General features: G+C 48.6%; 1 protein-coding gene across 3 annotated transcripts in view; it reads left to right on the top strand.

Annotated features, from left to right (window-relative positions):
* PHKB (phosphorylase kinase regulatory subunit beta) overlaps nt 1-26306 on the top strand; it is a 125552-nt gene extending 99246 nt beyond the window's left edge. For 2 of the 3 annotated variants that reach the window (XM_044274286.1, XM_044274288.1), the window contains 13 exons: nt 785-867; nt 958-1048; nt 10205-10266; nt 11206-11365; nt 11441-11522; nt 13222-13279; nt 16293-16383; nt 17787-17989; nt 19754-19888; nt 20236-20365; nt 20528-20635; nt 20828-20968; nt 24100-26306. In XM_044274286.1, the coding sequence (XP_044130221.1) occupies nt 785-867; nt 958-1048; nt 10205-10266; nt 11206-11365; nt 11441-11522; nt 13222-13279; nt 16293-16383; nt 17787-17989; nt 19754-19888; nt 20236-20365; nt 20528-20635; nt 20828-20968; nt 24100-24237 (1482 nt within the window). In that variant the 3' untranslated portion in view covers nt 24238-26306. Of the gene's footprint in view, nt 1-784; nt 868-957; nt 1049-10204; nt 10267-11205; nt 11366-11440; nt 11523-13221; nt 13280-14935; nt 15027-16292; nt 16384-17786; nt 17990-19753; nt 19889-20235; nt 20366-20527; nt 20636-20827; nt 20969-24099 lie in introns of all 3 variants that reach the window. The other variant, XM_044274287.1, reaches the window with a different exon arrangement.
* The last annotated feature ends 488 nt before the right edge of the window (nt 26307-26794 follow it).

Raw genomic sequence — 26794 nt, 5'->3', positions numbered from 1 at the left:
ATGAGCAACACATGCGGACAGCACACGGAGTGCTGTCCGCATCTTTTGCGGCCCCATTGAAGTGAATGGGTCCGCACCCGAGCCGCCAAAACTGCGGCTTGGATGCGGACAAAAACAACGGCCGTGTGCATGAGGCCTAATACTGTACAGAGCGCTCGCTCCGCACAGTATTGAAACAAAGTATTATGCAAATCGACTTGGGATTTTTCATCGGAAGTTGATTCGCGCATCCCTAGTCCTGTGAAGCAGATTTGGACACTCGCCTTCCCTACTGCTGCAGAATGAGGCAGATCTGTCACTCAGGAAAGCTGGGTGATTCCCTTCCCCAGCAGTGGGGATGTATAACTGGGTGTGCTGGGCGGTATGTCACATGTCGGCTGAGACATCACGTGTGTTTCTGCAGGTCTCTATGTGATCCTCTCCCCCCACCCGAATAATTCTGCACTTATTGCCTGCAATGCAAATTGACGAGTTTAGGGAAATGTAGCCAAAAACGATTTCAATTACTGGGATTAATAAAGTAAATGCGACTGTGTGCAAACCCACCAGGGCAGAAAATGGCAAAAATGTGTTTAACCCTCTCCATGCTGGGGGATAGGATCTTAAAGGAGAAACCCCAGCAGAGTGCCCCCACACATATACCTTTTCCTGCGCCTCAGTCCTTAGCACTTGACATGTAGATGATGGGTTTTCCTGCTGTATACTCTGCTGGCGGAGCCTTGGAATCTGCACCAGAAGTGATGGGAGAGATTGCTGCTACCTGTGGTCCTTGTCTCTTTTGCAGAACGCGCTGCAGTTCATCCGGCAGTACTGGAAGATGAAGGGGCGCCCCCTGTTCCTGGTGCTGATTCGAGAGGACAACATCCGGTACAGCATGAATTAATAAGAATTAGGATTTTTACACTGACACCCTGCGGCCTCCATAACTCTGCCCCCTGTCTACTCTCTAATCCTCAGGGGGAGCCGGTTTAACCCCATCCTTGACATGCTCGCCTCCTTTAAGAATGGAAACGTGGCAGGTGTCAACGTTCACGTGGACAGACTGCAGGTAAGTGACAGCTTGTGTCTCATCCACTCTCTATTGGGGTGCAAATAATGGAGGACATGTGCCCCCTTCCCTAACTCCTCATATAGGCCATGTTTAAACTTAGTCCCCTAGTGGTCAGCTTTGGGACTGCAGCTACAAAGAGCTCATCTGTGAGGACACGTATGTTGTATTCAAATATTATATCTGGTACTGGGAAATCTGTGTGACAGCCAATATGGCCACCATTACACCCCCACTAAGCTTACCCAATGTATGGGAGCATGACTTTTGGAAAGCCAGACGAGAATTTATGTGCAGACGGTAACAAAAAGTGGTCAATGGCACATTCTGCTCTGCTACATCTCCAGTTCCAAATACCTGCTGCATCGGTTTGATGCCATGACTTAACCTTGCTGTGCGGTGAAATCGCTAATGATACGTCTTCAGTGCTTGTTGACAGTTGGTTCCTACAGATGTAGCAGAGCTGAATTTTCCACAAGCTTTTACTTGTATGCCCAGGTATTAAGGTAATGCAGGCGGTTTATGTGCAGCCCTATGTTTACCCACAGATGGCATGACGAGCTCTGCTACATCTGTGGTTGCAGGGATGGGGCGCAGCACAGTCCTCGACGTCTGAATAATTGACCAGATTGTGTTTCTCGGCTTTACAGTCGTCGTGCTTTTAGCTCTTTTTACTTATTCATAGAACCTGTGAATTGCTCCAAACCTTCAGATTTACTTTAATCTCACATAAGTGACAAGTCGATGGCGGCAATTCCTCCTCCTCCTCCTCACCGCCGCTGCTCCCTGCCTGTTAAAAACCTAAATATATGTTGATTTTCTGTTGCAAAAAAAAACTATTGAAAATATTGTATTTATATTTCTGACATGTCACCCAGCTTTTCCAGCTTTCTGGATAGATATATTTGGTTGTGGGAATGGAGGGTGTATCCTTGTTAGCCATTCAGGAACCTGGAAAAGCTGGGGAACAGCTCGCAAGGGAGCCATAGTTGTAGCTATACATGTGTTTGGGGTTGTCACTCCGCTTTTCCAACTTCCTGGAAAAAGCTATTTGGTTATGGGAGTGGACAGTGTATCACCGCAAGGCAGATTGACCATTCAGGACCTTGGAAAAGCTGGGGAAGTCCCAATGTAAGCTGTAAGCTATATTTTATAGTTATACATATGTTATACATGTTTTGGGGTTGTCACCCAGCTTTTCCAGGTTCCTGAATAGATATGTCTGGCTGTGGGAGTGAAGGATGGATCATCACTAGCCTTTCAGGAACCTGGTAAAGCTGGGGAGCACCCAAGGAAGCTGTAGTTGTGGCTGTACTGGTTTCTAGGTTGTCACCCAGCTTTCCCAGAAGATCTAACCAAGACAATGCCTCTCTGTAGGGGGCGCTGCGCTCGCTGCACTCTGTTTCATGTTGTTGTTTTTTTAACCCTCACCTCGTGTAAACGCATGAAGTCGAATTTCCCAAAAAGCAGAGAGCTGCTCCCGTCTGGAGGTTTTGGGTTGTTTCCCCCCCGCTCTACCACTTTACTTAATGACGGAGCTTCAGAGAAAACGATTAAAATAATTGAAGATTTTTAAAGTTCTGCTCGTTGGCAGCCAATTCTGTGATTTACCTCCCCGGGCTCTGAACTTTTGCCAATTAATTCAGATTTCGCCTCCTTACAGGAAAGCTTCCAAAAAAGCTTTATGTTCCCAGCGCCATAAACTAAAGGGGGCAACGGGGGAGGGAGAGCCAAAGCAACAACTAGCAGATGACTCGCCTGCATCCCTCACTGCACCCCCAGTTTTCACTTACGCCCATGACAGCACCCTTGAGAGACCGCCTCCATCCAGGACAGGAACTTTTGTGGAGAGCTCTTAAGGAGGGGCTCTGCCCCTGTACCACAAGTTTCTGTTTCCTGTCCTATGGATAGGACGTCTATGTGGAGAGCTAGGATCAGGCTGCAGGGGCCCCCGAGGTGCAACATTTATAGGGGTTACCCGGTGCGGCATAAGACTCCACTAGGAGCCGCCTGCTAAGTCTGGGGCCAATCCTTCTGGGTCCTGGATGTGTTCTGTCGGGCCAGTGTTCCTGGGCAATCCCAGCATACCCGGGAGGTGATGCTGGCACGCTGGATCCTCCTGGCAGTGTTCAGGAGGTCCAGGGCCTTTTCTCTGCCTTCCTCCAGGCCTGGAGCAATTTACAGAGGCAGGGGGCGGGCTTAGAGTTTTTTCGGCGTGCTCTGCGCGCGAACCGGAAGTTGCAGGACGCATCTTCCGGTATTTGGAACGCATGTGGCTACAGTAAAAGAGGAGGAAGTAAGGGGAGGGACACCCCCTTCTGCAAGGGCCGCATGGGAACGCCTAAAATACAAAAAATTCAGAATGGAATCTGTACAGTCTGCAATAAAACATCTCTTCAATGACTGTGTCATGGCGACCATAGACATAAAGGATGCCTGTTATCACATCCCAATTCATGCAGATTTTCAAAAATGGCGGTGTCAATGGAAGGCCAAGTTCACCATTTACAATACAGAGCACTTCCGTTTGGAACATCTCAGGTCCCCAGGCTTTTTACAAAACTGATGGCAGAGGCTATGGCCACATAACAGAGACATTCTGGTTATTCATTATTTGGACGATCTTCTAGTGGTGTCAGAATCCGAAGACCTTCTAACCTCTCGTCTTCTAGAAGTAATAGAACTTCTAGCAGAGCTAGGGTGGCAGATAAACTGGGAAAAGTCAAACCTGACCCCTTCCCAAGCGTGTGTTTCTAGGACTGATTCTGGATTCTGTGAAGCTACGTTGCATCCTCCCTCAGCGCAAGATATCCCAAATAAGAGAGAACCTGCGGTCCCTGGTAGCCTCAAAAAATCTATCAGGCAAGGTATGGCAGTATTAGGCAGAATGACCTCCATGATACCTGCTGGGCCCTGTTTCACTCCAGGGTGCTTCAATGGCAGATTCTAAAAGAGTGGCAGGGGTCATTGTCCCGTTGAATGCCCCGCTTCCTCCCACCGCTCAGGTCCTTAACCTGGTGGCTGGAACCTTGAAATCTGACTCAGGGCCTCCTTTGGGATCTACAGGAGCAAATAACCATCACCACGGATGCCACGGATACCGGGTGGGGGCCTATTGTCAGTGGGGGGTTCGGCAGGGGGTGTGGAGTTCAACAGTCAGGATTCCCAGAATATGAGGCAGCTGAGAGCGGTTCTGTTGGCCTTAAGAGAATTCCTACCAAAATATGAGGAAAGGGAGTAAAAATCTTCGCAGACAGCGTCACGGTGGTATCCTACCTAAACAGGCAAGGAGGGACAAGGTCAGAAAATCTTATGTCCTTGGCTGCAGGCATTTTTTCTCTAATTGTTCCTTTCCTCAAGGCCGTACACTTAAAGGGAACAGAAAACAAGGTGGCGGATCATCTAAGCAGAAACCATTTGGATCGGGGAGAATGGTGTTTAAACCAAGAAGTCTTCAGTCAGAAAGTTCAGCTGTGGGGCCAACCTGAAGTAGACCTTTTTGCAACCAGACAGAACAAAAAATGCGACCTATTATTTTCTCTAAATCCGAAAAAATTGAGTTGAGGGAGCTATCTCTTGCAGATCCCTGGATTCTTCCGGACAGGCAGGACCTGTTGTTTCAGGGTCCTGTCTTCCATCTGGAAGGGAGAAACCTTTATCTAACAGCCTGGTATTTGAAGGGGAAATTCTAGCGCGTAGGAGTCTTTCTAAGGAAGTTGTATCTACCCTTTTATTATGTAGGAAAGAAGTAACCTCTACTATTTACATCAGAGTACGGAAGACCTTCTTACATTTTTATAAAGTCCCGGTAGATCCCTTGAGTTCTCCTCCTATGTCCAAAATTTGGGATTTTTTACAAAAGTTCAAGTTTCTGCCCTTAGTGCTTTCTCTGATTTCCCTATCGCCAATCATCCGTGGATTAGGTGGTTCTTTAAAACGGTTAGTAGGATTAAGCCTGTGATCAGATCTTCCGTTCCCCCGTGGGATCTTAATCTAGTTTTGTCTAGAATTATGGAGCCTCCTTTCGAACCTCTGCAGGATTCAGGATTTATCTATTAAAACTTTCTTTCAAAACTGCTTTTGTGGTGGCTGTCACCTCTGCCAGGCATGTGGGTCCATTCACACGTCCATGAATGTGTCCGCACCCGTTCCTCAATTCTGTGGAACGGGTGCGGACCCATTCATTCTCTATGGGGACGAAATGGATGCGGTCTCCCTGTTTCATAGGACCCAAGACATTGTTCTTCCATCCTTGTGTCAATCCCCAAAGAACGAGAAAGAGAGGAGGCTCCATTATCTAGACCAGTGGTGCCCAACCTACGGCCCGTGGGCCAAATCCGGCCCGCGAAGCTGTGTCATGCGGCCCGTGCAGTGCCGCCGGCATCAGGCAGCGAACTATGTGTGAGCGCTCATCTCGGCCGGCCATTGCCATTCAGTGAATCATTAACTGAATGGCTCAGGCAGGATGAGCGCAGCCAGCAGTGACAGACAGAGGAGGGAAGGTCACGTGGGCAGGGCCGCAGCAGGGGGATCAGCGTATGAAGTAGCGTGTGTGCACTGAGTCAGAAAGTGTGCGCGCACCTATCTCACTCACTTCTGTGCTTGCTGCCGGCCGCAGCTCACCCTCCTCCAGGTAGGAAAAAACTTTCCAATTTTGCAGCCACTCGCTTGATCCAGCTCCTCTCTAGTCCTCCTGAAAACTGTGTGCCTTGTAGTGTACACTGCAGCCGAGCTGAGCCTGCTGCTGCTTCAGTAAAAAAAAAAAAAAAGCATCCACTGTGGTGTGTGTGTCAGGGCATATTACTCTGAAGGGGGCACGAGGGGCACAGAGGACATTACTACTGTGGAGTGGGCACAGAGGACAATACTACTGTGAAGGGGGCACAGAGGGCATTACTACTACAAAATGCCCAGATGTGCCCCCTTAACAGTGGTAATACCCAGATGTGCCCCCTTTCACAGTGGTAGTGCCCAGATGTGCCCCCTTTCACAGTGGTAATGCCCAGATGTGCCCCCTTTCACAGTGGTAATGCCCAGATGTGCCCCTTTCACAGTGGTAATGCCCAGATGTGCCCCCTTCACAGTGGTAGTGCCCACTTTCACAGTGGTAGTGCCCAGATGTGCCCCCTTTCACAGTGGTAGTGCCCAGATGTGCCCCCTTTCACAGTGGTAGTGCCCAGATGTGCCCCCTTTCACAGTGGTAGTGCCCAGATGTGCCCCCTTTCACAGTGGTAATGCCCAGATGTGCCCCCTTTCACAGTGGTAATGCCCAGATGTGCCCCCTTTCACAGTGGTAATGCCCAGATGTGCCCCCTTTCACAGTGGTAATGCCCAGATGTGCCCCCTTTCACAGTGGTAATGCCCAGATGTGCCCCCTTTCACAGTGGTTATGCCCAGATGTGCCCCCTTTCACAGTGGTTATGCCCAGATGGGACCCCTTCACAGTGGTTATGCCCAGATGGGACCCCTTCACAGTGGTTATGCCCAGATGGGACCCCTTCACAGTGGTTATGCCCAGATGGGACCCCTTCCCAGTGGTTATGCCCAGATGGGACCCCTTCCCAGTGGTTATGCCCAGATGGGACCCCTTCCCAGTGGTTATGCCCAGATGGGACCCCTTCCCAGTGGTTATGCCCAGATGGGACCCCTTCCCAGTGGTTATGCCCAGATGGGACCCCTTCCCAGTGGTTATGCCCAGATGGGACCCCTTCCCAGTGGTTATGCCCAGATGGGACCCCTTTCCAGTGGTTATGCCCAGATGGGACCCCTTTCCAGTGGTTATGCCCAGATGGGACCCCTTTCCAGTGGTTATGCCCAGATGGGACCCCTTTCCAGTGGTTATGCCCAGATGGGACCCCTTTCCAGTGGTTATGCCCAGATGGGACCCCTTTCCAGTGGTTATGCCCAGATGGGACCCCTTCCAGTGGTTATGCCCAGATGGGACCCCTTTCCAGTGGTTATGCCCAGATGGGACCCCTTTCCAGTGGTTATGCCCAGATGGGACCCCTTTCCAGTGGTTATGCCCAGATGGGACCCCTTTCCAGTGGTTATGCCCAGATGGGACCCCTTTCCAGTGGTTATGCCCAGATGGGACCCCTTTCCAGTGGTTATGCCCAGATGGGACCCCTTTCCAGTGGTTATGCCCAGATGGGACCCCTTTCCAGTGGTTATGCCCAGATGGGACCCCTTTCCAGTGGTTATGCCCAGATGGGACCCCTTTCCAGTGGTTATGCCCAGATGGGACCCCTTTCCAGTGGTTATGCCCAGATGGGACCCCTTTCCAGTGGTTATGCCCAGATGGGACCCCTTTCCAGTGGTTATGCCCAGATGGGACCCCTTTCCAGTGGTTATGCCCAGATGGGACCCCTTTCCAGTGGTTATGCCCAGATGGGACCCCTTTCCAGTGGTTATGCCCAGATGGGACCCCTTTCCAGTGGTTATGCCCAGATGGGACCCCTTTCCAGTGGTTATGCCCAGATGGGACCCCTTTCCAGTGGTTATGCCCAGATGGGACCCCTTTCCAGTGGTTATGCCCAGATGGGACCCCTTTCCAGTGGTTATGCCCAGATGGGACCCCTTTCCAGTGGTTATGCCCAGATGGGACCCCTTTCCAGTGGTTATGCCCAGATGGGACCCCTTTCCAGTGGTTATGCCCAGATGGGACCCCTTTCCAGTGGTTATGCCCAGATGGGACCCCTTTCCAGTGGTTATGCCCAGATGGGACCCCTTTCCAGTGGTTATGCCCAGATGGGACCCCTTTCCAGTGGTTATGCCCAGATGGGACCCCTTTCCAGTGGTTATGCCCAGATGGGACCCCTTTCCAGTGGTTATGCCCAGATGGGACCCCTTTCCAGTGGTTATGCCCAGATGGGACCCCTTTCCAGTGGTTATGCCCCAGATGGGACCCCTTTCCAGTGGTTATGCCCAGATGGGACCCCTTTCCAGTGGTTATGCCCAGATGGGACCCCTTTCCAGTGGTTATGCCCAGATGGGACCCTTTCCAGTGGTTATGCCCAGATGGGACCCCTTTCAGTGGTTATGCCAGATGGGACCCCTTTCCAGTGGTTATGCCCAGATGGGACCCCTTTCCAGTGGTTATGCCCAGATGGGACCCCTTTCCAGTGGTTATGCCCAGATGGGACCCCTTTCCAGTGGTTATGCCCAGATGGGACCCCTTTCCAGTGGTTATGCCCAGATGGGACCCCTTTCCAGTGGTTATGCCCAGATGGGACCCTTTCCAGTGGTTATGCCCAGATGGGACCCCTTTCCAGTGGTTATGCCCAGATGGGACCCCTTTCCAGTGGTTATGCCCAGATGGGACCCCTTTCCAGTGGTTGTGCCCAGATGGGACCCCTTTCACAAGGGTAGTGCCCAGATGGGACCCCTTTCACAAGGGTAGTGCCCAGATGGGACCCCTTTCACAAGGGTAGTGCCCAGATGGGACCCCTTTCACAAGGGTAGTGCCCAGATGGGACCCCTTTCACAAGGGTAGTGCCCAGATGGGACCCCTTTCACAAGGGTAGTGCCCAGATGGGACCCCTTTCACAAGGGTAGTGCCCAGATGGGACCCCTTTCACAAGGGTAGTGCCCAGATGGGACCCCTTTCACAAGGGTAGTGCCCAGATGGGACCCCTTTCACAAGGGTAGTGCCCAGATGGGACCCCTTTCACAGTGGTAGTGCCCAGATGGGACCCCTTTCACAGTGGTAGTGCCCAGATGGGACCCCTTTCACAGTGGTAATGCCCAGATGGGACCCCTTTCACAGTGGTAATGCCCAGATGTGCTCCCTTTCACAGTGGTAATGCCCAGATATTTGCCCCTTTATAATAGTAATGCTCATATGTGCCCCCTCACAGTGTTTGCATTTCTTTCTGGCAAAGCTACCTGGTTCTGGCCCGCAAAATTTATACCATGTCTTGTGCGGCCCTCAGACGAAAAATGGTTGGGCACCACTGATCTAGACTATAAAAGATGCATGTCTGAATATCTGAAAGTCACTGGTCAATGGAGGAAATCCTCTCGACTTTTTGTACAGTGGAAGAAACAAAGGTAATAAAGCTTCTTCTAGAACTCTATCCAGATGGATAGCGGGGGGGGGGCGGCGGCGGCTATCACTTTAGCCTATTCCTTAGCGGGGTAAGCTCCCCCTTTGGGATTTGGTGCTCACTCTCAACCAGATCCATATCTGCTTCTTGTGCAGACGGGGCTGATGCATCTCTAGAACAGATTTGTAGGGCTGATACCTGGAAGTCTCCATGTACTTTGTTTCTTCACTACAGGTTAGATTTAGACTCTAAGGACCGTGTGTCTTCCAGCAGGAAGGTCTTGCAGGCAGTGGTCCTACCCCCCTAAGCTAGTTACTATTCTAGATCTTCTCTCAAGGGTGCTGTCATGGGCGTAAGGGAAATTCAGGATTACCCTTAGAGAGAGTTTGTGTTAGATGTGTTTTAGGATAACTTCTCGCAATTAACTGGTGGTATAGGAGCAGAGCCCCTCCTTAAGAGCTCTCCACGAAGTTTCCTGTCCTGGATGGAAACTGTCTCTCAAGGGTGCTGTCGGGGGCTCATGGAAAAATGATTACCGGCAAGTGTAATCCTGAATTTAATGTCTGAGTTCAGATCTCGTCATTTACTCCAGTCACAACCAGAGCTGCATTCACATTATAATTCTTATAAGAAACAGGACCTCCCATTATGCTGCATCCATCTCCCAGAATGCACTGCAGACGAGTGCAGTGATGTATGGGATGCCAGCTAAGCCAATAAAGATCGTTGCAAATGCTTGTACTCCAGTCACATTCAAAGCTGTTTCTATCTATCTCCCGGGCCCTGAGATGTAGTTTTTATTTGTCCATTCCGCCAGAAAACACCACATCTCCCACAATGCACTGCACCATGAGCTAAGATTTCATGTTGTTTGGTTCCGCATGGCAGTTAACAGAACGTTGAATGCAGCTTTGGATGTGACTAGAGTATAACAAATTTTTACAGGATACTTAACTATTAATGGATTTGAATGCACTACCTGCAAATTATGGTAGCTTGTCTCCTTAAAGAACCCCTCGAAGGGTCAGGATCTCTGCCCAGATCTGATTCAGATGCTGCTTGTTGCTGGATCGGGGTTCTCCTCCTGCTTACTGACTGTTTCTTCCTGCAGACTCTTATATCTGGAGCAATGGTCGAGCAGCTGGACTTCTTAAGGATCAGCGAGTCAGACATGTAAGTAACCACCCCATCCACATCCCCTACTGCTGTATAGCAAATACTGCCCAGCTATTGCAGGAGACACCCCTTAACATGATTCCTAAAGGGACACTACACACAATAGGAAAACAGCTTATCTGCCCTGGTGTAAATTTCTTAAAGGGGTTGTCTCATCTTAGACGTTGGTGACCTATTGCTAGGATATGCCACCATTGTCAGATAGGTGCCGATCCCACCTCTGTGATCAGCACCTATCTCCAGAATGGGACCCCAAAGTGAGTGAGAAGCGGCTGCACGTGCACGGCCGACCTCCGATTCTATGGGACTGCTGAAAATAGGCGAGCGCTGGCTTGGTTATTTCTGGCAGTTCCATAGCGGTGAATGGAGTGGTCACCGCTGTTGTACGGTGCGCTCACCGTTCACTTAGGTGGAATGTCCGAAAATAGCCAAGCCAATGCTCTGCTGTTTTCGGCAGTCCCAAAGAAATGGAGGGCAGCCGTGCATGTGTGGTGCATTCTCCTTTACATTTGGGGGCCCATTCTCAAGGTGGGAACAGCACCTGGTGGCATATCCTACTTATATGCCATCGAAGTCTGAGAAGACACAACTCCTTTAAGGTCTGTAAGTGTTTTGCGGACCGCACATGGCCGGCCCTATGATAGAAATGCCTATTCTTGTCCGGGGACAAGAATATGACCTGCTCTATTTTTTTTGCGGAACGGAACTACGGATACGGACAGCACACGGTGTGCTGTCCGCTCTTTTGCGGCCCCATTGAATTGAATGGGTCCATACCAGTTTTGCAAAATTGTGGAACGGATGCAGAGCCATAAATACGGGCGTGTGAATGGACCCTTACATTAATGCAGTAGGAGCTTAGCGGCTACCATATCATTTTAGTGCTGCTTATCAGATCTCTCGGGGCCCCTGACTGTGCAGTCATTCATTTCCCAGAATTCCAGAGTTTCACAGCTTCGAGGAGCTTGAAGTCCCCAAACACTCAAAGGTCAACAGACAGTCCAGTATCCCGGTCGCCGACCAGGAGAAACAGCCTGAGATCATTGTGGCGGACTGGAGACACCGCCCCACCTACGAGATCCTGCAGAAGCTGAATGTGAGTCCCTGAGCCGCTTATCTCCACCGTCGCTTAGATTTGATAGATGATGACCCCCTTCATCTACCCTATTAGGACTGCACCTGCCTCGCCTCTCAGGCTATCCTGCTCAGCATTCTGATGAAGAGGGAAGGGCCACATTTCATCACAAAGGATGGTGAGTGACGATCAACTATCACCCAGTGTCCCTAAACCTGCATCTGTCTCTGGGAAAGCTGTGTGACCTCCTGTGCTGCTTCCCATAGGGCTGTCATGCACTCTCATAGCTCCTTAGATGCCTCACTCTATTTTTCTGCAGAGATAGCGTTATGGAGGCAGCCCCCTTGGGAGTGGTAATGACAGCCATAATGTTCACCACTCAGCTTTCCCAGGCACCTGAATGGCAGATCTACTTAGACACTCTCTCCTATTTCGCTGCATGATAACCATAGTCTAACTAGGCAGCCAATATCGGTTGGCATCCAGCTTTTCCAGGGTCCTGAATGGCAGATCCACAAAGTTGCACAGCAGAAGGGGAGGAAGATGTCTGGATAGGTTTATCATTCAGGAGTCTAGGAGAGCTGGCTGGCAACCAGTATGGCTTCTATGGGGGCTGCCACTCAGCTTTCCTAGGTTCCTGAATGGCAGATCTACTTTCTTATGCAGTAAACTAGCAGCAGGGCATGGGTCACTGATTCACCATGAAGCTGTAATTGGTTGTCACCCAACTTTCCCAGACACGGATAGGAGTAAGAAAATGATCCTGTCCCTTTTAATAAAGTCTGCTCTCCCCCTCTGCAGTATGGTGTTCCCCTGGAGCTTAAGGGTTAATACTTCAATTACATGGATCAGGAGACGCCCGCTTCCACCTGGATTTTAATTTTTGTATTTTACGTTTTTAACTTCAGAGCAATTAAATTTAGAGAAACCGCGAGCTTCCTGCGAGCTCAATTAATTCTAACGAGTCCGAGGCGCTAATTAAGAGGTGGACGCTGAGGGCTGTGCGCTTATCTCGCTGATTCCTGTTCAGGGACGATCGGAACCCGGGGAATTATAAGTTAATGAGAAGGCGCTTGGGACGGGCTGCGGATCTTACTCTCCCCCGCACAGGCATCCTTCATGTCCCTAAGCTAGTTAACACTTCCAGGGCTGGACAGAATCTAAACCCATCCTCCAATACTAATAATAATCTCCCATCAACCCCACCTCTAGGACACTGAAAGGGTTAAAGGGCCAGTCCTATGTACACTGTAATGTTTGTCACTAACTTTAAGATCTCTGCTTGCTGTCTTTTATAATCTAGAGGCTCATCTAGACCTGACACTCCTCAGAGCTGAGGGTTTGTTACAACTGAATCCTGTGTGAGATGAGCACACACCGGCAGCGTCCTGCTCTGATGCATTGTAACAGCCAAGAGGTGGAGGCTTTCTCTGGACTGGATAGTCTATAGAGCAGACCATCAGCTGAGAGCAGCGTTAGGGAGAGGTTTTCTGCCTCTAGATGCCTCTGTTCACTGACAGCAAGCAGAAAAGAGTGAGGAATTCTACACAAACACTACTTTTGCATAAAGCTGGAGTGCCCCTTTAAGTCCCAGAAGGTAGAATACCTGGTAGAATTGGGGTCGCCCTCCCCCGATGATCTGCGTTGCTCATCCCCTGATTTGAGGCAGAACATTCCTGGTTCTTTGAACTGTGCTGCGTGTAAATGGCGTGTAATAAATATTCCGGCGCAGCGAGTCGTTGGGCCCCAGAGGCGCCTGATAATTAAACATTCTCTGTGCGGGGGGGGGCGCCGCTGCAGTCCTGTGAACCCCGTTACACACTGCGTGTTATTAGCCGTCTGTAATGAAGACTGAATTTCTATTTATTCTCCGACAGGTACAGTGTCTGACTTCATGGAGCGGATCTATAGGAAGGTGGGCAGCCACAAACTCTGGTGAGTCCGGCGTCACTGTATAATGTCACCCGTACCTTCAGAGCTGGAATCTTCATGTTATCATATGGCGTTACCTTGTCAGGATAATGCTTCTACTCTGGTCACATCCAGAGCAGCGGCTGTTACTATAGACTATTCAGTCAGACACTGGATCTAAGCATTTAGCGCCAGCTGTGTAACTGTCACCATAATTGGTACAGCTCTGGTGGTGACTGGAGTATTGTAAACAGAGAGGAATACAAAGCTACTCACCATTCCATGCAATGAAAAGTAGGAAAGCCTTTTCTGAGAACATGTATTATAGGCCTAGTGATCAGTGCAAGTAACTTCCCTGCCCCCATCATTCACTCTGCTAGATTCTGCTATAGACTAGAGCATCCTAACCCTGGAGAGTCCTGGACTCTACCGTCCCTGCATGGTGCATCACATTGTAACCGTCCTCTAATACAACAGTGGGTGGAGGGCAGTGCCCAGGGGGACTTGCTTATCTGTGGCAGGTCACCTTATTGCGGTTTTCAGGGTGTTTAATGATGCGCTCTCCAGGGTGCTGAATGGTGCACTCATATTGGGTGGGGGGGTGGTAGCTCTCCAGGGTGCTGTATGGTGCACACATATTGGGAGGTGGTAGCTCTCCAGGGTGCTGTATGGTGCACTCATATTGGGGGGAGCTCTCCAGGGTGCTGTATGGTGCACTCATATTGGGGGGAGCTCTCCAGGGTGCTGTATGGTGCACACATATTGGGAGGTGGTAGCTCTCCAGGGTGCTGAATGGTGCACTCATATTGGGGGGAGCTCTCCAGGGTGCTGAATGGTGCACTCATATTGGGGGGAGCTCTCCAGGGTGCTGTATGGTGCACTCATTGGGGGGAGCTCTCCAGGGTGCTGTATGGTGCACTCATTGGGGGGAGCTCTCCAGGGTGCTGTATGGTGCACTCATATTGGGGGGAGCTCTCCAGGGTGCTGAATGGTGCACTCATATTGGGGGGAGCTCTCCAGGGTGCTGAATGGTGCACTCATATTGGGGGGGAGCTCTCCAGGGTGCTGAATGGTGCACTCATATTGGGGGGAGCTCTCCAGGGTGCTGAATGGTGCACTCATATTGGGGAGAGCTCTCCATACTAATTGATGTTTTTGTAGAGGGCAGATTTTAAGATCTGTGCTTGTTGTCAATGAACGAGAACCTCACTTCCATCTGACATGGTTTCAGGGTTTTCCATGTAACTCTGCTGCAGTGTGAGCTGTACATTATCGGGAAAATTCCTGCTCCCCAAAAGCAAACAGATATCTAGAAAATACTGAAGAATGAAAGCCCAGGGGAGCACTGTGAATGCTTAGACTTTGTACTGTTCTATGGATACATAATTTCTCTAATCGCATCCAGAGCTCCATCCCATCGCCCTGATCATTCACACAAAAGCAGTGCATGCAGATGCAGCAGACTGTGGTGCATTACACCAAATCAGCTAGAGCTGTGTCTGTCAGCATTGTGTTGATTAGATTAGCATCACATTTGTAATTGCAGATTTGGCTGTGACTGGAGTAGGAGACATTAAATAACTGGATCAGTACAAGATAAAGTAATGCAGACCCCCTTCACCACCCTTCCCTGTGCCCTCTCACCACCCCACTGTGACTGATATGTGTTGTCACACACAGGTTTGTGGTCCGTTACACCGCTGCCTTCATGCACATGGCAGCCTCGTCTATAGCGCCACATATCACCTCTATTCTGGTACACGGGAAGCAGGTAAAAAGCCGCTTGCTTTGTCGGCTTTTACTGGAGCGCCCATTGATTGCTTTGCACTTGGCATGAGAAAAAAAATCTGCACGTTTGGATTGACAGTGTGAACTAACCCGTCACATCTTATGATGCGGCTGGAAAGGAGAATGTACATCACATGTAGCAGAGCTGGATTTGTCTCTATCATTTTGCATCAGCAGCTGCAATGTAAATCCACCCATAGCCTGGTAGCCCCATTGCTTGTGCACTTTGACGTCCTCGCCGTGCAGTAAATCTGCTGCTTCCCGGCCCAGACAGTCACTTTGCGGCTATTAATGGCGCTGCAGCCGGGAACGCGTTTACCTTTACTTAGCGGCAGCCCATTAACCAGCCGCAGCGCAGACCAAGCTAAAAGCTCCATTATCAGCTATTAGTGGCTCCTGACACACACACGACAACAGCACTATCTTCATTGTCTGCATTACCTTCAGATGATCCTGTGATACATTATATTTAATACTCCAGTTACATCCAGAGCTGCACCTATATTTCTACATATTTCCTAATCCTTGCTGCATCATTATCTCTGCAGCACAGACAGGGTTCACTCGGAGACGTGCATTGCAGGAGGTCAGACCGGCTCTTTATTGTCTGGTTGTCAACGCTCATTTATTCCTATCAGAAGCAAGCATATTTGTAAATGCAGCTCTCCGGGTGACTGGAGTATAAGACACAATGTAACTAAACAAGTAAAGTAGAATGACTTAGGATTTAAATGTAAACCTTCAGCTCTAGAGGTGACTGGAGTATAAGATACAATGTAACAAGATAAGCACAGTAGAATTACTCAGCATTATATCTAGAAGTAACTGCAGCTCTAGATGTGACTGTAGTATAAGATAATGCAACAAGGTAAGTGCAGTAGAAACATTCAGCGTTCTATCCAGATGGAGGTATGGCATTCTTAGACTTGTAGTACCACAGCTGCCCCATCTCCTCGTGCAGTGGGATAAATATGTGCCCCCTTAGCATCATGTCACCTCGTTACCGTCCTCCTCCACAAATCTTCAGTAATTGCCTTCTGTATCTCATTAGTTTGATGGATTATTTTATATGATCTGTAGAAGGGCAGGACAGATTATCTGCTGTTCTCTGCAGACAGGGATTTAAAGGGGCACTCTACCAGTGTGTGTTCTCGCAGCATCTCAGGAGCCAGTGATAGGTGCCCTTTAAGATGCTACTGTGCATGTGTGACATCCTGTGGAGTGGCACTGCTCTGTTTTCTGCTTCCAGGTCTGTTGTGCGCCTCGCTGCCAGTCTTTTAGGTAAAATAGTGGACAGCCTCGCCCCGTCTATAACTAATGCGTTAGTTCAGGGCAAGCAGGTGAGTATTCCAACTCCCATCATATCACTAGAGACATTCAGTATATCTTTGTATCCAGTCAGGAATCGGAGCCCCTGCATCCAGAAAACAGCGCCACACCTGGTCATGGGGAATGTCTGGTATTGCAGCTTATTTCCATTAAACTGAGTGGGGTGGCAGTTCTGAAATAACACATCCATCCTGTGGACAGGTGTGGCGCCTTATTTTGGTGTCCTGCTTTTGTGGGCTCCAGATTTTTGATGGTCATGTTAATGTCTATAATAATTCTACGGATCGCTATATATATATATATATATATATATATATAATATATATATATATATACGCACGCAGTGTGTCCATGACCCCCATCCATGCAAGGCCACCTCCCCACCCAGTCTCCTCGGCTTGCAGAATGGGGTTCAGGAGACAGAAGATGGTCCCAGAATTGGTACTCCAACCTTTCAGAAATTATGACATATCCTGGGGGTCTCTAAGTCAGTGTTCCTCATCCCCAGGAGCGCACAGCATTCTAATAATTTATAATGCTGTGTGTCTCTGCATGACCTTACTGCTACAGAATCCTACTGAAATAATGCTGGGGTATAATTCTGTAGACGTAAGGTCAGGCAGCGAGACACAGCATTATAAATCCGTACAATGCCGTGCGCTCCTGCAAAACCAGCAGTGTCCATAGTGGAAAATAACACTGACACGGAGAGCGATTCCTGCACAGGACACGCTCGTCTGAAAGGGGCCCTACCACATGTATTCATTCTGTGGGATATTCTCTAATTGTGACCGGCGGGTGGGCCCTGAGGATTGGAGTTGGGGAACACAGTCTTATGTCATGACCCAGCTCATCCCCATTGGAAACATCTCATACGACCTGTAGGAAACATAGTGTTTAGACCCTCAACAGCCACACACCATCCCATAGAGCTCCCCTTCATACACTAAACACAAAGTTTATCAGGATCTCTTGAAGATCTGCTTGCTGTCAGCGAATGGAGACATTGTTGACTGAATAATACTTCTCAGAGTTGAGGGTTTGTGACAATCCTCTGTGAGCTACACTCGTCAGCAGCACAAACCTCGCCCCCTGTCCTGATACTTTGCTGCAATGTATCAGTCTGGAGTCCGGGATGTTTAGGTCACAGAGGATTATCGAGACTGGATACAACTGTAGCAAATCCTCCACTGTGATAAGTATTGGAGCTATGCAGGTTTTCAATCTTTGAAGTGTTCATATTCAATGACAGCAAGCAGACTTTTTGACCACATAACACATTAGGAAGTTGCAGAGATGACAGAGGACCCCTCAGGGCTGAGCGGCCGTTCTGTGCTTGGCAGCATGTGCACCGCTGACGACAGCTGAGCCTCGTGCTGTGCCCGCCATCTCCATGGTCGCTGTGTGTTCTTAGGTCACACTTGGTGTTTTTGGCCACGAGGAAGCCGTCATCTCCAACCCGCTGTCACCCGGGGTGATAAAGGATATCATCTACAGCAAGTGCAACCCGTACGATGAGCGGGAGGCCGTCCTGCAGCAAGAACTGGTCATCCACATCGGCTGGATCATCTCCAACACTCCGCAGCTCTTCAGCGGCATGTTAAAGATGCGTGTCGGGTAAGTAACGGAAATAGGTAAGTTGCCCCCAAATGTGCCCATCCCTGTTTTACCTAGTATCAGGCAGACCTAATCCAGACTTCTGTAGACTTCTTTTAATTTATCACCTTTTTTTAAGAACTCTGCTTGCAGTCAGTGAACTGGAACAGTCACTGTCCAGGAGCCGAAAACCCCTATAGAACTTATTCTTAACACTGCTGAGCATTTGTTACAAATGTATCCTTCACTGACAGCAAGCAGAGAACATAGCTTACTAAAATGGTGCAGAATAATTATTTTCATTAATAACCGTGGGTAATAATCCCCAAAAAAAAAAAAAAGGGGCATCAGGATTCTCCTCAGCCTCCCACCCCCACGTCCATAGCAGCGTTACGCTCCCCAGTACCTCAGATGCTCTAGGGGGCGCTCCACCCCTGGAGTTGTATTAAAGGCAATTGCCGTAATGAGAGGGAACCGTGCAGGTAATCCGGCTCTCTGCCTGTAGGGCCCTATTCACACTGCTGATTCTTCAGGACCCAGCAGTCCGAGATCAATCGCTCATCCAAAGCACATTCCTTTCTGCTTGGCTGTTCTTGTCGAAATAGAACAAGCACTTGCCAGAACCATTACCGCGAAGACCTGCGCTAACCGGCCGCGCCCGTCACATGAGGGGAGGGGGATCGATCTTTAAACCTATTGTAATGCAACCTCCTGTACTACAAGTCACAGCAGAAAGTGGAGCGTTGAGATCCAATATCAAGCCAATTGCATAGATCTGCACCTCCCAGCCGTGTTGCTGTGCATGCTAGGAGTTGTAGTTTACTGCCCTGGGCAAATCTATCCAGTGTAGACCCCCCAACCTAAATTTGGACTGAAGTGTGACTATTTTCTTGGATGTGGCCCCGTCTGCATTGAACTCAATAGGGAGAACCCTTGCAGCTTCATAGTCATGGTAAATCGCAGGGTAACCACATAGTCACGGCCTGCCTGATATTTCAGTTTTTGGTAAGTAAATGTTACAGAATTTTCCAATATATGTTCTGTATCAGTTCCTCATGGTGTCCAAGATCTCTGGTTGCTGTCATACAATAAAACCTTTATTGTTTACACCCAGGGATCACTGGTCATGTCTGTGACGAGCTGCGTGACTATCACATGACTGATTTGTATCCCATTGGGAATAAACCGTAAAGGTGCCTGTTGCATGACTGCAAGCAGAGATATTGTGAAGCATGAGCAATTTATACAGGAAGCATATTGGAAGACTTCAGAACTGTCCCCTATACATAGCCAAGGTCTCTGCCGCCACCGACCAGTCTGCAGCGCCGTCCACCTTGACTCTCGTGTCTCTGCTGCGATCGCGCAGAGCGCTCGACTCCTCTGTGATTAGCAAAACTGCTATAGATTTTTGGGCTCATTAGCTCATCTGTTGACGGCCTTCCTGCTGAGAATAGCGCCCCCCATAGACAGCGTGTCCGTACCGCAGGAGGTGAAACAATGTGGACAGACTTCTGCTGCCTAGTAACGCAGTAATAGACCCACTGCTGTTGTGATGCTTCACATTGGATGTCACCCAGCTTTCCTATAGTCCTGAAAAGAAAGTTTTTGTTTTTTTCCCTTAAATTAGACATGCAGAATCAGAATTTTTACACTATTTTGAGATAAGCGGCCACCACACATCTACAGCACCGCTTATCATCTAGGAAATCTAACTGGTAGAAATCTATCTTGTCAGTTTATTTATTCTATTGATTACCCAGATGTCTTTTGTTTTTTTTATTACAGATGGATAATTCACGCCATGAGATACGAACTTAAGATCCGCAGCGGGGAGCGGGAGGAGCAGGACATCTACCAGCTGTCACCCAGCGAGATTAAGCAGCTTCTCCTCTGTATTCTGCAGCCGCAGCAGTCCGGGAGGTAGGAAGCTCCAGGCCTGACTACCTCACTACTCTACCTGATCAGCACTTTCCATCTAGACGTCTTATGCACTAGTCACAACCAAAGCAGCATTTACAATCTTCATTTGCAGTCAGGTCGGCCAAGATTGTTTATAAATGTTGGAAGTAACATAAGTCATTGCCAGGCACATCTGGCGCCACTTATCTTCAGGTGCCTTTCTCCATTAGTAAGAATCAGTATGTATTGGAAGGGGATGTCTGAGAAGCCACTGGTCCAAATTGCTGACAGTTTTCCTTTAAATAGTATTACTGCTTCCAAGCATGTGTAGTTCATGTCAGTGACCGGACCCCTTCATGTCCGTACAGGTGCTGGCTGAACCGCAGACAGATAGACGGCTCTCTCAACAGAAATCCGGCTGGGTTCTATGACCGGGTGTGGCAAATCCTGGAGCGGACCCCCTGCGGTATCATGGTGGCCGGAAAGTTCCTCCCTCAGGTATAAACGCTATAGACGCCATTCTGATTTTATGCCCCCGTGCTTATATCCCGTGTTGATCCTGGAAATGACCGATGAGAGTTGTGATCTGCAACTATAATCGCAGGACGGGGCCGTCCTCTACATCCCTCTCAGATTTAACCCTTGGTCCACTTCCCACAGCAACCCACCCTGTCCGACATGACTATGTACGAGATGAACTTCTCCCTTCTGGTGGAGGACATGCTGCAGAACATCTCGCAGCCTGAGTACCGGCAGATCATTGTGGAGGTGAGCAGTCCTTTGTAGCAGTTTACACAATGCAGTTTGTGTGTGCACAGCCTGATGCACTGAGCAGTCAGTACCAAACACTATCGCCCATTCAGTACAATATGGGAAAAGAATCGAGGAGGGGGGGGTTCAAAACTAAATGCACCCCCATTGCTCATTCTTCGCCCTGACCTCTCGCCTGTCTTTCTTCAGCTGCTGGTGATCGTCTCCGTGATCCTGGAGAGAAACCCGGAGTTTGAATTTCAAGAGAAAGTTGATTTGGACAAACTGGTGAAAGAAGCATTTAATGATTTCCAGCGAGACCAGAGCCAAACGCAGGGAGCAGAGAAGCAGGTAAGGCAGGGCCCGGCTGAAGGTCACCGTCTCCTCACAAGACGCCTGATCGTAATCTCCACAAACACAGCCGAGCGCAACCAATTACCTCCAGCCGCTCACCGGAGCAGCGCAAGCCTCATATCAGATGCTTCCTGCAGGAGGATGGAGGGAAAGGTGTGGAATATGTGGCGGCGTATATAAAGTAGAAGGAGGGTACATAGGAAATGTAGAAGTGAGGGGGTGTATATAATGTATAAGTGAAGTGGACCGTATACAGGGGAGGGGCGTATATAATGTAGAAGTGAACCGTATACAGGGGAGGGGCGTATATAATGTAGAAGTGAAGTGGACCGTATACAGGGGAGGGGCGTATATAATGTAGAAGTGAAGAGGGGCCGTGTACAGGGGAGGGGTGTATATAATGTAGAAGTGAACCGTATACAGGGGAGGGGCGTATATAATGTAGAAGTGAAATGGACCGTATACAGGGGAGGGGCGTATATAATGTAGAAGTGAAATGGACCGTATACAGGGGAGGGGCGTATATAATGTAGAAGTGAAATGGACCGTATACAGGGGAGGGGCGTATATAATGTAGAAGTGAAGAGGGGCCGTGTACAGGTGTATATAATGTAGAAGTGAAATGGACCGTATACAGGGGAGGGGTGTATATAATGTAGAAGTGAAGAGGGGCCGTGTACAGGTGTATATAATGTAGAAGTGAAATGGACCGTATACAGGGGAGGGGCGTATATAATGTAGAAGTGAAGAGGGGCCGTGTACAGGGGAGGGGTGTATATAATGTAGAAGTGAACCGTATACAGGGGAGGGGCGTATATAATGTAGAAATGAAGAGGGGCCGTGTACAGGTGTATATAATGTAGAAGTGAAGAGGGGCCGTGTACAGGTGTATATAATGTAGAAGTGAAATGGACCGTATACAGGGGAGGGGCGTATATAATGTAGAAGTGAAGAGGGGCCGTGTACAGGGGAGGGGTGTATATAATGTAGAAGTGAACCGTATACAGGGGAGGGGTGTATATAATGTAGAAGTGAAATGGACCGTATACAGGGGAGGGGTGTATATAATGTAGAAGTGAAGTGGACCGTATACAGGGGAGGGGCGTATATAATGTAGAAGTGAAGAGGGGCCGTGTACAGGTGTATATAATGTAGAAGTGAAGTGGACCGTATACAGGGGAGGGGTGTATATAATGTAGAAGTGAAGTGGACCGTATACAGGGGAGGGGTGTATATAATGTAGAAGTGAAGTGGACCGTATATAATGTAGAAGTGAAGTGGACCGTATACAGGGGAGGGGTGTATATAATGTAGAAGTGAAATGGACCGTATACAGGGGAGGGGTGTATATAATGTAGAAGTGAAGTGGACCGTATACAGGGGAGGGGTGTATATAATGTAGAAGTGAAGAGGGGCCGTGTACAGGTGTATATAATGTAGAAGTGAAGTGGACCGTATACAGGGGAGGAGTGTATATAATGTAGAAGTGAAATGGACCGTATACAGGGGAGGGGCGTATATAATGTAGAAGTGAAGAGGGGCCGTGTACAGGTGTATATAATGTAGAAGTGAAATGGACCGTATACAGGGGAGGGGTGTATATAATGTAGAAGTGAAGTGGACCGTATACAGGGGAGGGGTGTATATAATGTAGAAGTGAAGTGGACTGTATACAGGGGAGGGGCGTATATAATGTAGAAGTGAAGAGGGGCCGTATACAGGGGAGGGGTGTATATAATGTAGAAGTGAAGGTGGACCGTATACAGGGGAGGGGTGTATATAATGTAGAAGTGAACCGTAAACAGGGGAGGGGTGTATATAATGTAGAAGTGAAGTGGACCGTATACAGGGGAGGGGTGTATATAATGTAGAAGTGAAGTGGACCGTATACAGGGGAGGGGTGTATATAATGTAGAAGTGAACCGGACCGTATACAGGGGAGGGGTGTATATAGTGAAGAGGGGCCGTGTACCAGAGATGCGCTCATATAATGAGGAGGTATATATTGTAGAAGGGGGGTGTATATAATGTGGAAGTGAAGAGGCGCTGCACACAGGGGAGGGGTGTATATATTGTAGAAGAGGGGGTGTATATAATGTAGAACTGAAGAGGCGCCACATACGGCGTATTATGTTAAGAAGATGTGATCACGGTATAAAAAAGAGAGTTTGACAACCTTTTTAATTTTCAAGTTATCTGCTTGCTGTCGGTGAATAGACATTCTTGTCCACTTTGAGGCAGTAAACCTGGACTCGGCTGAGAAGAGGACACTGTGGTCCCCGGTCTAGACAATGCTTTACAGCGAAAGCCTGAGCTCCAGGCTGATACATTGTAACAAACAGGCATGTGTTTAGGCTGTATACACCTGCATTTACTTCTCAGCTGAGAGCAGCACTAGCTATATGCAGGTGTACTGCCTCTGAATGTAGAACAACCTGTTCTCATTCACTGACAGCAAACAGCGAAGTTACATTGTAAGTTATTGAAATGAACTATTAGAAACTTGTGAACGTTTTCCTTTATGCAGAGATTACACATTATATAGAACATCTTTGCTCTTCGTTTGACTTTAGAATATACTTTGTGTATTGGATCCTTGACATTTTCAGATCTCTGCTTGCTGTGACTGAATGAGGGTCTGTTTCAGTAGTATACAGTTTAGACAATCCTCTGAATTAAACACATAATTAGCCACATACAAATCTCTCTCCTGCCCTGGTTTCTACATCTTGCCTGCAACTGATACATTGTAACAAACTATCAGGACAGGAGCCAGATTTGTGTCCAGAGGATTGTCTAGACTGGATACAATTGTACCAAACCCACAGCTGTGAGAAGTATTAGGTCTGTACAGGGAGGGCTTTAACAATGTTCGTATTCAGACACAGCAGCAGAGATCTTGAAAATGGTGATGAATTGACATACAAAGTTTATTGGAAAGTTGCAGAACGCTTTATGTACCCATAGGTCACCTCTACCCCAGACTTCCTTCTTCATTAATGAATAACATTTTCTGAGGGTTAGGAGCACGTCGCCATCCTGCTGCCCCCCACGTGCATTCTCCAGCCTCACACACCAGGGCAGATAAGTGACCCCCACAGTAATCCTCCTCTCTGCTCTCTCTCCAGGGTGAGATGTCCGCCTTCTACAACACGCCCCCACTGGGCAGGAGAGGGACCTGCAGCTACCTTACAAAATCAGTCATGAACCTCCTGCTCGAAGCTGAAGTCAGGCCGAGCACCGACGACCCGTGCAGCATCAGCTAAAGAGTGTCAGCGGCGAGCATGGCCCCTGCGCTCATACCTGACTCGTCTCGCCCTGTGCTTAGCGACTTGTGCCAGCGCAGCAGGATTCTTACGCTAAGCTTGGCTTCTGTCATGCTCTGATGCCCAGGATAGTTCCAGTTGCCTTTGCAAATGTCATAGCGGCAGACATCGCAGGATCTGCTCAGAGTGTGTAAATTAATGAAAAGTTGTGCAACTTTCTTATAGACTTGGTGATTCACTTCCTCCGCTTATTGACAATGAGTTGAAAGAGAACCAGTATATGCCTAATCTTCTCACAGCTGAGGGTTTGTTTTCAGTCTAGACCAGGGATGCCCAACCTGCGGCCCTCCAGCTGTTGCAAAACTACAACTCCCAGCATGCCTGGACAGCCTACACCTATCGGCTACAGCAGGGCATGATGGGAGTTGTAGTTTTACAACAGCTGGAGGGCCGCAGGTTTAGCATCCCTGGTCTATACAATCCCCTGCAAGCAAAAAAAAAAGTCTGGATTCCAGATTGATATACTTCCCCTGAGACAAGCTGCAGGACAGGTGCAAGGCTTGTATGTGTATCTCACAGATTGGGGGGGGGGGGGGGTCTAGACTAGATACAAAGGTAGCAAACCTGTGGATGAGAATGTTTCCAGTAACTGACAGCCAGCAGAGATCTTAAAAATAGCACGGAATTGAAAAAAAAAAAGTGTAGTAGGAAGTTGTAGAACTTGTCATTGTCCATTAATTCAGCTTCATTGATAGGAAACCCTTCCTTCAAGGACTTAAAGGGGATGTTGCTCCTCTTATAACGCTCCAGCAATATTGTAAGCTTATGACCTTACAGATGGTGGCTGGGATCGGAAGGGTTGTGTCATCTTGGGCTACTTTCACACTGGCGTTTTGGCTTTCCGCTTGTGAGATCTGTTCAGGGCTCTCACCAGCGGTCCAAAACGGTTTTGCCCTAATGCATTCTGAATGGAGAAGGATCCGCTCAGAATGCATCAGTTTGCCTCCGATCTGTCTCCGTTCCGCTCTGGAGGCTGCCTGCAGCGTTCTTCTGTCCATCCTGGTATGCGGAGCGAGACGGATCCGTCCTGACACACAATGTAAGTCACTAGGGATGGATCCGTTTTCTCTGGCACAATAGAAAACTGATCCGTCTCCCATTGACTTTCAGTGGAGTTCATGACGGATGCATGCGGTTGTATTATTGTAACGGAAGGGTTTTTGCAGATCCATGACTGATTCGCAAAAAACCGCTAATGTGAAAGTAGCCTTAGACTTTGATGGCATGACATTAGAACATGCCATCAGTCAGATAATTGGAAAGTGAAGACCAGCACACCGCGCAGGCCGAGCGCTACTATTGTAACTCCCATAGAAATTAATGGAAAGCTGAGCGTATGCGCAGCTGCTCACCTCTCACTTCGGACCTCTCTGCTTATGTCTAAGATGAGACAACCCCCTTTAAGAAATGTACCCTAGGACAGCTGCTATGTACAGTAATGTGGCTGCACTGGATATCTCTGTGCGTGTGCTTTATATCACATAGTAGAATCCAGGTAATTACAGTATATATTTTTTTCTCACTCGCTAATTATGTTGGTTTTTTAGGTCAAGAAAGCTAAAAATAACTGTTTCCAAAAAGAGATATAGGTTTATCTGAGTTTTATACTCTAGTCACATCCAAAGCTGCAAAGGCAATTCTGCCGCATTTTATTGGCAGAGACCAGTGCATTGTGGGAGCTGAGGTGGTAGTCACATAGTCAGAGCTGAGCTGTTCCTGACTGGCTGAGTAGCATTGATAATATTTTTTAATGTAGCTTTGGAGGTGAATGGAGGAGAAGACGACAGATTACTCCAAATAAGCTTAGTTACTCTGCCATGATGTGTTTGAAGGCTTGTGGTCTCTCCCCCTACTGGAGTCTCTTTATAAAGAAAGTTTTACACTCCGGCCGCTGTTCATGAAGGAGATCTCGCGGCCATAAGTAATGTTCCCCGTACTCTCCGCTCACGTCTGCAGCCAATTAATGTCTTTACGACTTGAGGGAATAATTAAAGGAGAGATTTACATTTCATGCCGGCTTATTTCCTGCTTTAATACTAGTAGCTTTTCCGGGGGCGAGATCTGTAATCTAATGCATTTACTGTAATTTATGATCCAAGGAAGCCGTATTTTTATTGTTTTATGATCTAAATAAAATCCCTCGAAAAAAATCCAGAGACAGCTGCAACGAGATACAGTCAATTAGGGTGGCCAGGTCCCTGGTTTTAGGCCGGACAGTCCGGCGCGGGCCTGGATGGACTCGGGGATGTCCTTGTTTATGGTAGCGCACAACCTGACCGCCCCCCCCCCCCCTTGCAGCTCACCGGATGTGAGGCGTGGCCTAGCAGAGTTGGGGCGTGGCTAGAGTGTCCAGCTTTTGGGGCTGCATTGTCCCAAACTCGGACCCCATTCCTCTCACGGTATATCTGTATAGTGGTCACAGGGCTGATTTTCTGATATAGAACTCCAAAAACCCAGCATAGACATAAATAAGAAAACACTGGCGGCCTTCAGCCGC

This window comes from Bufo gargarizans, unplaced genomic scaffold (genome assembly GCF_014858855.1).
Source record: "Bufo gargarizans isolate SCDJY-AF-19 unplaced genomic scaffold, ASM1485885v1 original_scaffold_1626_pilon, whole genome shotgun sequence".
Lineage (NCBI taxonomy): Eukaryota > Metazoa > Chordata > Amphibia > Anura > Bufonidae > Bufo > Bufo gargarizans.
The sequence above is the reverse complement of the archived record's forward strand: the minus strand, read 5'-3'. Positions and strand labels throughout refer to the sequence as shown.